This window comes from Ischnura elegans, chromosome 2 (genome assembly GCF_921293095.1).
Source record: "Ischnura elegans chromosome 2, ioIscEleg1.1, whole genome shotgun sequence".
In the NCBI taxonomy this organism is placed as follows: Eukaryota; Metazoa; Arthropoda; class Insecta; order Odonata; family Coenagrionidae; genus Ischnura; species Ischnura elegans.
Window position 1 is genome coordinate 141,829,981 of NC_060247.1, and position 13,379 is coordinate 141,843,359.

A 13,379-nucleotide genomic window follows, 5' to 3' on the forward strand; every position below is an offset into this window, starting at 1 on the left:
CTCAGTTAGTGTGCCACGCTGGAACAAAGCACCTTATTGTCTCGGGATTTTAGCTTATGGTGACGACGTTCTGCTTCTTCTTAATGAAACGAGAGATAGGAAGGATGCTTGTGCTAGCAAAGATAAACACTCTCAAGATAAAACAGATGCCTATGAAGCTCAAAAGGCTGCCCCAAACAGAGCAGACCAAGCCGGGCGGATTCGGCCGGTTTATGAAGGAGCGACTTAAATGGCGGCGGCCGGTTTCGGCCGGGTTAGGACGGAGCGGAGAATGAGGCATTTAAACTTCAATACGGAGAGGGTTAAAGAAAAGGGCATAACCTCGCAGGTAGTTTCTGTGCCTGCCCAGTCTTTCACAAAGCCAAGCTTCTCTGCCCTCAGTCACGAACATCCCATTGCCTTCATAAAGGAAGTTCATGATTACTTCTCGGTGGTAAATATTCCGCACGCATTACAACATCAAGTTTTCTTTCAAATGTTAGAAGGAGATGCCAAAACGTGGGGGAAGTCCTTATTTCCGCTTCCGGCCTCACTTGCGGAATGTAAAGACAAGTTTTTGTCGAATTTCTGGGATGCCGATACTCAATACAATTTTCGTATGCAAGTAATCACAGGCAAGTATGTAAGAACGAAGATGAACACCATGAAACAATTCGCGACGGGGAAAGTAGCGTTAGCGAGATTGTGTTCTCCACCAATGTCTGAAGGGGAAATTATTTATTCATTAATCCGACAATTTCCCATAAATGTGCAAAATATGCTAAAATCTGTAGAACAGCTGACGGTCGATCGGTTAATAATGCTGCTTGGGTTATATGATCAAACGTATCAGTCAAGCGCGCCACCAGTGGGTAATGCTAATCCCCAAGGTTCGCAGCACGGGTCGAGTAACACGAGGCCGTCGACAGCTGATCACGAGTACCGAGTGAACTCAGTCACATTCAAAGGGGGACGCGGGCGAGGCAACTTGCCATCAGAAAAACAATCCTCCCTTCAACCGCATCGTAGTGGGTCCCCATTAAACCAGGAGGAAGGTTTAAACTCGCGCCGGCTGGTCTAGACTCCCTCCGGTGTCCAGCCGACGCGGAAAAAGCGGAGGTTTTATGTCAGATCATCGCGACTTACGAAATTGAGGTAGAAGGCGCAGGGGACGAAGGGAAAGGAAGTATTTATGCCGAGAGGCGTTGCTGTCCGATCGTGAATTGTTCCGCGAACGGCGTTCAGAGTAAAGCGCTGTTAGACACGGGCAGCGAAATTTCCGCAATCTCGGAGGAATATTTCAAAGAATTAGATATCAAAACTATGATACCTTGCTTTCCTCTGAACCGATCTTGTATCATATGTGCTGATAGTCGGAAGTCTCCTCCCATCACTCGTCAGGTTTTACTTACGATCACTATAGAATGCATTGAGTTCGAGGTAATTTGCCTGGTTGTGAAGAATCTAGTTAAACCATTAATACTGGGAATAGATTTTCTTATGGATAACAAGGTCATCATTGATTTAGAGAAAAAGCATATCTTGCTAAGGAGTTCGGAAACGGCACTTGTTAGTATCCCGATAAACGCTCGTGGGACCCGGGAGATTCCTACTGTTTTAGCCTTAGAGGAAAGGGTAGGGGAGGCGGAGATAGAATTGGCAATAGAAAATGTAAAGCATTTACATGATGAAGAAAAGGACGCTTTGCGGGGTCTCTTAATGAAATATAAGGCGTTATTTTCCTCTATCCCGAACCCGATCACGGGAGTCATCCATCGGATTAAACTTAAGGATGATCGGCCATTTGTGCAGCGGTCATATCCCGTTCCTTTAGCTTACAGACCAGCCGTTCAAAAAAAAATTGATGAGATGCTTGCCCAAGGGATAATCAGCAAAGCAAAAACGGCCTATATCAACCCACTTTTGGTAGTAAAAAAAAGGACGGTACGGTGCGATTATGTTTGGACGCTAGGCGACTAAACAGCGTAACCGTTCCAGAAAACGATATTCCGCCGCGCATTGACGAAGTTTTGCTGAGTTTTCATGGAACTAAGCATTTCTCCAGCCTCGACTTCACCGCGTCGTATTGGCAAATCATGCTACACCCAGAGGATCAGAAATATACCGGTTTTTTGTTTAATTCGTGTAGTTATGTTTTTCAACGCGTCCCATTCGGACTAAAGACAAGTAGTTCTGCTCTAATACGGTGTTTGCATGATGTTTTATGCCATGAAAATAATCATTGTTTGACCGTGTATGTCGATGACATACTAGTCACGACATCCAATGTAGACGATCATTTAAAGCAATTAGCTATCCTTTTTGATAAGCTCTTAAAAGCCAATATTTCCCTAAATTTGACTAAATAACAGTTTTTTCAAAAGCAAATTAAATTCTTAGGACATGTCCTGTCCGAAAAGGGTGTCAAACCAGACCCCGAAAAGATAATGGCCATTAAATCCGCTCCACCCCCTGTTAATTTAAAACAACTGAGAGGATTTCTAGGTCTCTGTAATTTTTATGCCAAATTTGCACAGAGGTATGCCTCTTTGACCATTCCTTTATTAAGGTTATTGAAAAAGAACAATCCTTGGAAATGGGAGAAGGTTCATGACGAAGCTTTTAATAGGGTAAAAGAATGTTTCTTGGAAACAGTTATGCTAATTTTTCCGGATTTCTCTAAGAAAATTTACGTTCAAACGGACAGTAGCGATGTAGGTATCGGAGCTGTCATATTTCAGAAAGGAGATAACGGTGATGATCAGGTCGTTTCGTTTGCAAGTCGTTCTTTAAAAGGTCCGGAATTAGCTTATTCAACCACCGAGAAAGAAGCCCTTGCAATTGTCTGGACCTTAACGAAATTTCGAGTCGTCTTGTTAGGAAGGGAATTTATTATTCTCACGGATCACAAGGCCCTTTCTTTTTTAAACAAGTGTCACTTTAATAACAGCCGTCTGACCCGGTGGGCTCTCCTGATTCAAGAATTTGCTTTTAAGATAGAATATTGTCCGGGTAAGAATAATGTAGTGGCCGATTGGCTCAGCAGGTACTCGTCGAATCTATTGCCGAGGACTGAATGCCTTCCGGGGCAATACCTGATTGCCGAAATCGACCTTCACATAGCACCTTTTCCCGAAGGTGAATGCAGAGACATTTCACGCCTTCAATTTGAGGACCGAAATTTGCGTCCCATCATAGAGTGTCTTCGTGGAACCGCTTTAGCTGACGGCGCACAGAACAGTCGTGTAAGAAAGCTAGCGGAATCCGCAACCTTACGTCAGGGAATTCTGTTTAAAAAACTGAAGTCGCCCGATAATCAAACACATTATCGGATTTGGTTACCACGAGGTATCAGGGAGAATCTTATAGTCTTTGCCCACCAAATGTATGCACATTTTGGTGGTACAAAAACCACGGCGGCTTTAAAAACTAGGTATTATTGGCCTAACATGGAGAGAGAAATCAGAAAACTTGTATCGAAATGTGATATCTGCCAAAGAACAAAATTTAAGTCAAAAAATTTTCAAGGCCCTATGGCCAACATTATTCCCACCAGACCAAATGAACTCATAGCTGTGGATATCTATGGTCCGCTTCCTAAAGCAAAGGGGGGCAATCGTTATATATTCGTTTGCGTGGACGTGTTCTCAAAATTTGTCCAAGTGTATCCTCTGAACAGGACGAAGGCAAAAGATTGTTTAACCTGCTTAAAAAATAAATTTTTCCCATTAGCGGGAACACCCATTGCGATTTTATCGGACCACGGGACTATGTTCACTAGCGATAGATGGAGGAATGAATTAACAGGGCTGGGTATAAAAGTCATATATTCATCCATACGCCATCCCCAGTCCAATCCAAGTGAGAGAGTCATGAAAGAGTTGTCTCGAGTTTTTAGGGTGTACTGTAGTGAAAATCACAGGACTTGGGTTGAACTTGTTCCTTTCATAAACAGATGGTTTAACGAGGTGGTCCATGAATCCACTAATCTCACGCCGATCGAAGCCCATTTCGGTCATAAGGCGCCAAACAGGTTTCCCGACGGGCTGGTGATCCCTGATGATTCCAAAATTGATAAGGAATCGATCATTCGATTTGCTACTAGTCATTTGAAGAATTCTGCCGATCGGAGGAGGGCTTGCCAGGGAAGGACACATTCCCATTTCCAAATTGGGGACTTGGTACTGCTTAGAACGCCGAGAGTTTCGGACACTAAGCTTGGTCTTTTTCATAAATTCTTTCATTTATTTAGTGGCCCTTTTAAAATTTCCAAAAAGGTGGGACCAAATGCCTTTCTTTTGGCCCGTAATGACAATTCTGAACTGGGTATTTATAATGCATTTTCTTTAATTCCTTATAGGTGTTAAGGAATCTAAAGAAGTATTTTTTTTATTCAAAATTTTTTTTTTCGTGAGAATTTAATTTGTTCTACCTGTGTGATTTATTTTTGTTCATCCATGTAACACGAACTCATTTTTCTTTGCGGGGCCCCTTTCATCCCTCGCAATGAAAAATTCCTTCGTGTTGGGGGCAATTGTGACATACCGATCTTATGTCACGTATTTTCTCTCGTTATGTAATGACCCGAGTAGGGGATGATCACATATGTGTGGATGAGCGTGGGTATGTCTGAGTGTGTGCGTAATAGTGTGTCATGCCCCGGGCATGAGGTACAAGTGACTCACAAATGTTCAGTGTTTGGTCAGCTCGGACCGGTGGTTGCCCCACCCAACAGTGAGGCCCAAGTGTAACCCCTCTTGTCCCAAAAAACCCATCCCCTGTGTATCATCCCCCTCCAATATCACTATAAAGCGGCGGACGGAGAGAGCCTCCAGGCGAGAAATGCTAGTTTGGTCGACGGGCGAGAAACGCTAGCCTGATCGACGCAGAAAGGGATTGATGACGTGCCAGATTGGTCGTCATTTTTCTGGGTGTACCCAAAGAGTGCTGTTAGCGGGACGAGATTGTCTACGGAGGTAGCCAGCAGCGGAGAGCAAGATTGCAGACGAGCGACAGGCAGGACCAACGCCCAGAGGTCGGGAGGAAGACAGCCCCCGATCCCACGGACATTTGGGGTCCAACGTGTCGCATCATCGACGGCTCCTACTGCTCAAGGCTCCGAGAAACCGTAAGAACGTCGCAGTCAGCGACCCGTCCCCGTGCTCGTTCGCCCAGACCCGATTTAATCCCCAAACTGTGTATCCAAAATATTTGGGTTCTTTCTCTCTATCCCGGTGCGCCGTATGTGATCATCAAACTGTTGACTCCTTGTCAGAAATCTGATTCAGTGTTACCACGAGAGCAGCCTAAAAACTTAATTTGGGCAAATTGTAAACTCGGCCCACGAATTCTACCAATCACAAATTGTTGCTTTTTTTGTATTTCTTTTGGAGGGGGGGCAATTGAACAATATCATCTTGTGCACTTTTCGTTCACCTCATTCTCATCAGGGTATTTAATTTCGATAAGTGTGTGTGTATGCTATGTCTGAAGTGGAAAATATATTTTTTTTATGTCTCAAAGTACTCAATAATCGTTCGATCATTCCGTACTCGGGACCATTGATGCCCTCCCCACCCATTAAAATAGGTGGCGTTTTCATGTTCCGCCACAATATATATAACCGGTTAATTTTGCCCATCCCTCACCGAAACCCACGCTTCAATCACCGAGTGATGAAAAGCAATTTTTACCTCTTAATGCATTTTATTCTTTTGAGGAAAAAGCGTGTTTTTTATCTTTTTTTATTTTCTGTTTTATTCACTGAAGGCACAAGTAGAGTCCTCGAGATGGCATTTTCGACTTCATTGTTTGTCAATCACGATGGTTATAGTTCCCAGGAGCTCTCTGAAATTATCAAATCGATTCAATCGATTGAGTGATTACAGTAAGCTTCTTGGAATACTCAATCGATTTTACCGATTACGCTTTCTTCATTACGTTTCAAGTTTGAAAATATAGCCCTGGTTATAATATATCCCTATCATATGTGTATGTGTTTTCGCTTTCTAAAGAGATATACCTACCACAAATTGTAAATTTTCCAACATTAATAATTTTTTACAATTTTATTGTTTAATTTGATTACTTGATTTGATTTGATCTTAATCAATCGGATACGAAAATAAATTGGAAGAAAACCAGTTATGTCCAATAAAAATGCATTCTACATACTCCGTCCTCTTCATGACTTCTGATTATTCATTCCAGTCACTAGTTAGCAAGTAGGTATTAAGAATCACGTGTAGAGAAGATATACAAGGAAAATGCCAGGACACAAAAAAAAAGTATCAACTAAACTATGTTTTAGTGAAGCAGAGATTTAGGAACTGGATGAAGGACTGCAAAAGCTACATAGTTATCGACAGATATCGACAGTGATCGTAATCTAGAGATAATGAAATGCCATCTGAAATTCAAGATTTTACAGAAATCGGTAAAAAAAACTCATGGCAAATAGAAAAACTAAAGGAGCCAAAAAATCAGTAGGCCTTTCAAAAACAAGTGGAGAGCAAGATGGGATTATATAAGACTAAGAAATCAGAGGAGAATAGCTGGAAAATATCAAAAGTGGGCTTCGGGAGGCTGCAAGAGAAGTTCTTGGGAGAATAAAATTTTACGAAAAAGCAATGGATCACGGATGAAGTCATAGCCCTCATTAAAGAACGGATGAAGTATAAGAAGACGAATACTGGGTAAGGATATGCTTGTTATAAGAGAATGAAGAACGAGATTTGCCGCAAAGCGAGGAAAGCCAGAGAAGCGTGGATAAGGAACATATGCGAGGACGTGCACAATAACCTCACGCAAGGGAAAGTGGAAGTGGCCTATAGAATAGTGAGGAACCATTTCAAGGAACGAAGCAATAGATGTAATAGCATAAGGGGCAAAAATGGAAATATTCTAATTGAAAACGAAAAAAAAAGCCGAGAGATGGAAGGAATACCTGGAGGAATTATTCAATGGAAGCAAACTCGGCTTAAAAATATCGAAGAGGAAAGTGAAGAATAAAAGAATGACATGGGAGCGAGCATCTTAAGATCGGAATTTGACGCTGAAGTAAGAGTCATCCGCAAGAATAAGGCCCAAGGAATAGATGACATTGCAGCAGAGCTAATAAAAAATGCAGGAGAAGAGGTCTTAACTCAAATGTATAAAACTATCTGCGATATGTACTCAAGAGGAGATTTAATGGGTGACTTCGAGAAGAATATCATCACTCCCATACCCAAAAAGAAGAGAACTGATAAGTGCGAAGGCTTTAGGACCATGAACGACAGAGCAGTCACAGCCGAGACAGAGAAGGATTTGAAGAAGACTATGACAAACATGGAAAGGAATATGGCCAGATATCAGTTGAAAATCAACAGAAAGAAGACCAAGGTGTTAGAATTCAGCAGAAGAGACGAGGCTAAGACAAACGTTAGCCTAGGAAAGCATAAGCTTGAAGAGCTTGAAGAGGAGAAATAGTTTTCTTACCTGGGAAGCCGAATTACCAACGATGGATGCAACAAGATAGAAATAGTCAGTAGAATAGTGCAGGCGAAGAGGGCTTTCTACAAATAGAAGAATCTTTTTTAAGCCGAGAATACAAGCATAGAAGTAAGGAAACAATTCATCAGATGCTACATATGTTTCTCTACGGAAGCGAGGTTTGGACGTTGAGAGCAGTAGAGAAGTCAAGAGTCGAAATGTGGTGCTACCGAAGAATGACGAAGATGAAATGGATCGACCGCTAAGTATTGTTAGCAGAAGACTTAGTTGGACACATTATGAGACATGACGACCCGACGAAAGCAATCAATTAAACAAACAAAACAAGGACAGGTGGAAGGGAAGAAGGGCAAGGGATGGCCCCGAATGAGTTGCATAGGAGAGATTTAAAAGAGAAGAAGTACGTAGCTATGAAAAGGTTAGCGTTAAGAAGAGAGGAATGGAGAGCTGCGTCAAACCAATCTTAGGACAGTTGACTGATGATGATGAATTTTGCATTCGCCCCATATTTTCCGTTTTTGGTATCTGAAATGTTCTCCCAAAACTAAAGTAAAGCGTTTATTTTTCATAAAAACGATATTATTTATTATGATATTGTTTTATTATTTATTTAACGTAAGTAATATTTACACTTTTACCGCTGGAATGAGAGAGTTGTGTTTCTTCGTATAGTGGTCGCTGAGCCTGGTTTATTGGGTTCTCTACAGAGTAGTGATCGTAGAATGAGTCTTTAGATAGCAAATATGCCCCTTCAAGTGTGTGCAAATAAAACTTTAACGTGGCTCGAAACTGCCCTAGGTGAACAACTCCCTATCTCTTGTATAAATACTGACCAAGTCTCCGATGTCCTTCTGAATACGAGGCTCGATATGGAGAGTAAATATATCAGCGGTATTATTTGCTCAGACTTGGTTGGTCCTTCAGAAGTCATCACACTTTGTAGTTAAAGCTTATTTCGCACATATTTCGTACGCTGCTTTTTCAATTCGTTTTCGGTATCCGCGAAGACGATTTAAGCTCTTCACGCGCACAAGGTTCATATCAGCTTTTTATTGGTCGGATTACCGACTTATTATGCAATTTCATTCGCGTGTTTACAGTTATTTTCTAGTAAGAAGTTAGTTTCTAATAAAAAATCAACCATATGATCGTAATTTTTACATTTTGCAGCAATGTATTAATTGTTCACCAGTGTTTTTGGAGATATAACTGAGTGATGCGGATCAAGTTCGAGGAACATGTTTTTATGACCGTTCATTTCGATAACCATTACGAGTTTCAATGAGTACATATGAATCAAATAGGTTTTTTTTCAACTCATGGGCTGATGTTGGTACATCTCAGGCAAAAAACGAATCTGAGCTTTGCATGTGCGAACGCCACTCATCCATTGTGCGCCGTGGACACGAATTCGTGCCTTTTAGAAGTCGTCTGGAACTGATTCGTGTCGTGGGGGCGGGCGGTGATTACCTACACGGTGTCAATCACGTACCGAATATATATATATCGGTTCGCACACATCGGACGCCGCCGAAAACGGCTCGAAGACGTGCTCTGCCGAAGAGTGCTACGAGCGGGTCATTCCATTTCAAGTCACCCAAAATGGATAAAATTTGTTGCTCGAAATTTTTAATTACCCTGATTTTTTATCCTTGGTTCTCTACAAGTAGACAATCACAAAGCACCATTTGAAATAATTTACAAGGCGTACTTTTTTTTTGGCAGCCATTTTTAAAAGGGCGGATGGGCAAATTTAGATGAAAAACGTGGTTTGCATAAAGCTTAATTTCGAAGCTATTTTAAAAGATATCAGAATAATTTAAAAACTTATGTGTTTATCATAAAAATAGCTATTGGAAACTGTTTTTTTAAATTTTCTATCATAAAATACAGTTAGTCAAAATCTTTCCGTAAAAAGTCGGGAAAAATTTGTCAATACTAACTTTTTAACGATATAAATTTTTTTGAAGGAAACAAGGCTCACTAATTAAATCTTATTTCTGAGTTGAATAGTTTAAAAACTACTTGCAGTATTATTTTTAGTACTGAGAATGCACTCCTTTCTTTCTAGAGCTTGTCAAACAATGCCGAAGGCCTTTTAACGACGATTTTCGCAGGTCAATATCTAAAAAGGGATTGAATGGAAACAAGAGAAATTTTTACAGAATGTTCTTTATACACATATACATGTCTCACAAAAAATTATGACTGATTACGAGACTCTTCTACATTTAGAGTAGTGGAGTAGTGAATTTCAATAAAAATGCAACCACTTTCTGAGTTAAAAAACTACTTGCAGTATTGGTGCAGGAGAAACTGTTGTCACCAACGCAACCACGACGCGGTGAAACCCGGAAAATGCAGCGTACACTACCAGCGCCCCGCGGAAGCCTTCGCACCAAGTATTCTAGTAGCTATAGTAGCTATATCTGAAGACGCTAGCACTGCTGCTAGCGAAACTGTTGTCATCAACAAGCAACCAGGCGCGGTAGCACCGGAAGAATGGAGATCAACGCAATCTTTCCTAGGATTCGCACCGGCTGATGTTTCGACAGAATGGCGTCGACGACGTTGCGACGATTCCGAAAGCGACTTATGTTAGTATTCACCTTCCTCAGGGCATGTTCTCCCTCATATTTGACATTCTTTATATTCTTTTGGGCTTCTTGGAATTCGACTCTCTACGGCCCATAATGGAACTAGAACGAAAGCGAGATCGATTGAGTCATTTAGAACTAGGTATCAGGAATTATTTAAGGCCTGGTTACACGGTGCATTAACCCGTACGGGTTAATGTCTAAATGTATGAACGCGAGAATGAACGGAAAAATTCACCGTGTAAAAACCCCAAAATGTACAAATGCATGAACGCGTGAACGGAAAATAGAACCTGTTCTAATTTCGTTCATGCATTCGCACAAGTTGATAACAGAGCCACCTGGTGGGAAACGACACAATTAGTTGTCATCTGCAGGGCTGCTATTTACGCGTATTTGTACTGTATCGTAAGCGCTTGAATCCTACCACAGACTCACCATTTGCATCTACACTAATATTCATATAGAATATCCCGGTATGTATGCCGGACATACCAAGATTATGCCTATGGTATCTTTTTGGTTGTATTATGCCGGAACAAAGCAATCGATGAGGTTATAACAGAGTTTTCAACACGACATTTGTGATATACAACAGCTATCATACGACTAATAGAACACATTTAAGCATAATTTATATCATACGAATTAACGACAATTCTACCTTTTATACGTCCGAGGTGGGAATGCACTGGCTTACCACAAAGAGACGACTAACATTAGCAAATTCATAAATCGACCAGATCTCCAGGTCTCTAAACCAACATCTTTTCTATCAACAGCAAATATCTTCTTAACTTTATAACCGTCCCGGACAAAAGTAGAACAAATTATTTAAAATATCTACTCTCATACATCATCTACACTCAGTGAAACAGATGATAGAAAAATGTCTAGTAAACACGGCTTAAAAACAAGATGCGTCTACAAATGTATAGCCTGAGTATTAACTTTGATAACGGTTTGAAATAAATAGAGTACTTTTGAGATAACATTAAGCGAGCGATAACGATAAATATTAAATACAAATAAATATTACTGGCACGAAATGAAACACCTTCGGCAACTACAATGAACACCACTGTTTACGCGGCAGCGCAAATATATTACCAGTACGTGAAATTTCTTGGTCCTACAGGAAACAATGAAAAGGGAATTATTTTCTGGTAGGTATCGACTGCTTCCTACCTAATGATACTGTTTACACATTTAAAGTTTGCGCACTGTAAAGGGAATAAACAAAAACTAAACGCCTTGCGTTACGAGAAAATGTGTGAAAACTTGTGCGAACGCATGTACCGTGTAACCGCTCATTCATGCTCCTCGTTCACGCAAACGTCCATGAATTCAGACATGCAAACAGACACGCATTCATACATTAACCCGTACGGGTTAATGCACCGTGTAACCAGGCCTTTAGAGCAGACAGATACGTAAATGTGAGAAGATTAGCTGATAGGAGGGTTGCGTCAAACAAATCCTAGATTTGCTGACCTATGATGACGATATGCAATTTGGCTCTACTTAAAATAGAAATTGTCGATAAAGGTTAGAAAATAACCATCTGTAAGTTTTTTGTGACGAAGGAACGGACAAGAAACAAAGATTCGAAGTTATCATTACTCCCTGATACTTCACCTCATCTATCACCTCTACGTTGATACCGTCCACAACATATCGGCACATAGGGATAGTTGGATGACTTGCGCAAGAAATGTATCGCCGTGCATTTTCTCAAATTAACATCTCCTCTCCTCTCTTCGCTCCTAACATTAACGTTGTTTAAACCCGATGATAGAATTTCAAAGTCTGAGGGATCGCTAATTTCGTGATAGCCGGTAGAGTCTTCAGCAATTTGTTCCGAAGCAGATGTCATTTGTATGTTGTCATAATGAACGAAAGGGAGCCGATCACACTTCCTTGTGGGACACCTGATGTCACTCAAACTACATCTTATTCCATCAAAAACTACTATTTTCTTACGATCACTCGGAAAGTCCCGCTTCCACTTTAGAACTCCTTCGTTTAGCCCGCACGACGGAAGGATGAATGACAGAGCACCGCCGTGCAAGCCACGTTTTACCTTTGGGTAGAGCCTTGATAAAGCGGAAGACCTCCGACCTCTCGATGTCCCCCTTGGCCTCGAAGAAGTGCTTCGCCGGCGGGAAGGGGGCGTCGCCACTCACGGCGGACGCGAGCTCCCGCCGCTTGGCGCTCATCAGCAACTCGTTCACCACCTCCTCACGGCTGCTGAGGACCACGGACGACCCCACGGCCAGACCCGCCTCCTGCCCCACGAACTCTTTTCTCTCGTCCCAGTAGGACGCCCCCGCTGAGCAGACGCCCACCGCCAGCAACGCAAGCGCCAGCCACAGCGAATTCACAGCCATGGTCTCGCAGCCGAAGATAGACGCTCTCTCTCTCTCTCGATAGCTGATACCTGTCTGTCACTCGTTCCGCTTACGAGAGTGAAAAATCACGGCGCATTTGCACGGTGTGTGCTTTCTATATCTCCCATTTCCTCGATTATATCGACACGTTATCTTCTGGCCGCCGGTATGCGAGGGGATCGAGGGAGGGAACGGTGTGAAAAAATAAATGAATAAAAAAAGTCTTCCAAAGTGTCCCCGTGCGTCCGGTCGCCTCCCTCCTTGTCGAGCGCACGACCCTCATTCATTTGTTGGCAATCCTCTCCCTCCCTCCTTCCCCTCCCTCGTGCTTCCCCCCACCCCTTTGAAGAGTCATGTTTGCAAGTAAGTGTGCCACGGTCGCAAAGATGACGCGAATGGAGGACTTTCGCAGCCAGCCAGTGTAGAGACTCTCTTGCAGTTCAGAGAAAAAAGAGAGAGAGATATCCGAGTGATGCTGGCGTTTTATCTTTTCGATTGATTAGGGCGTCGCAGGTGTTCATTGGACGACAGTAGGCTTAGTCGCCATTTTTGTTTTACTGTCGTTTTTGATCATTTAACGCACGTTCTACGCAGTGAAGTAATTTCCCGAGGCCTAACTAACGCGATAAAACGGATTAGTCGTATGAAGCGATGAAACGTGGAAAGCAAAAGGTTCTGAAGAAGGGGGAAGAAAAAGAAATTTTACACAAGCAGACACGAACATGCACGGACGCACTCGATTATTATATGCAGATTAACTCTAAAGAATCCTCGTCGAACGCCGGAGACCAAACTGGCCTAGGAGGAAAACCAAATAGGCCGTTAATAATGTGTTTCCTGCTTTAGTCTGAAAGCCAGAGGTGCGTGGTTCAACTCCCGGTCGAGGTCACTCATGGACATCAATGTGAATATAATCACC

General features: G+C 42.1%; 1 protein-coding gene across 1 annotated transcript in view; it reads right to left on the reverse strand.

Moving 5' to 3' along the window:
* LOC124154719 (adenosine deaminase 2-like) overlaps nucleotides 1-12,720 on the reverse strand; it is a 48,567-nt gene extending 35,847 nt beyond the window's left edge. The window contains exon 1 of the mRNA XM_046528604.1: nucleotides 12,154-12,720. Coding sequence (XP_046384560.1) covers nucleotides 12,154-12,460 — 307 coding nt within the window. The 5' untranslated portion in view covers nucleotides 12,461-12,720. The remainder of the gene's footprint in view (nucleotides 1-12,153) is intronic.
* Between the last annotated feature and the right edge of the window lie 659 nt (nucleotides 12,721-13,379).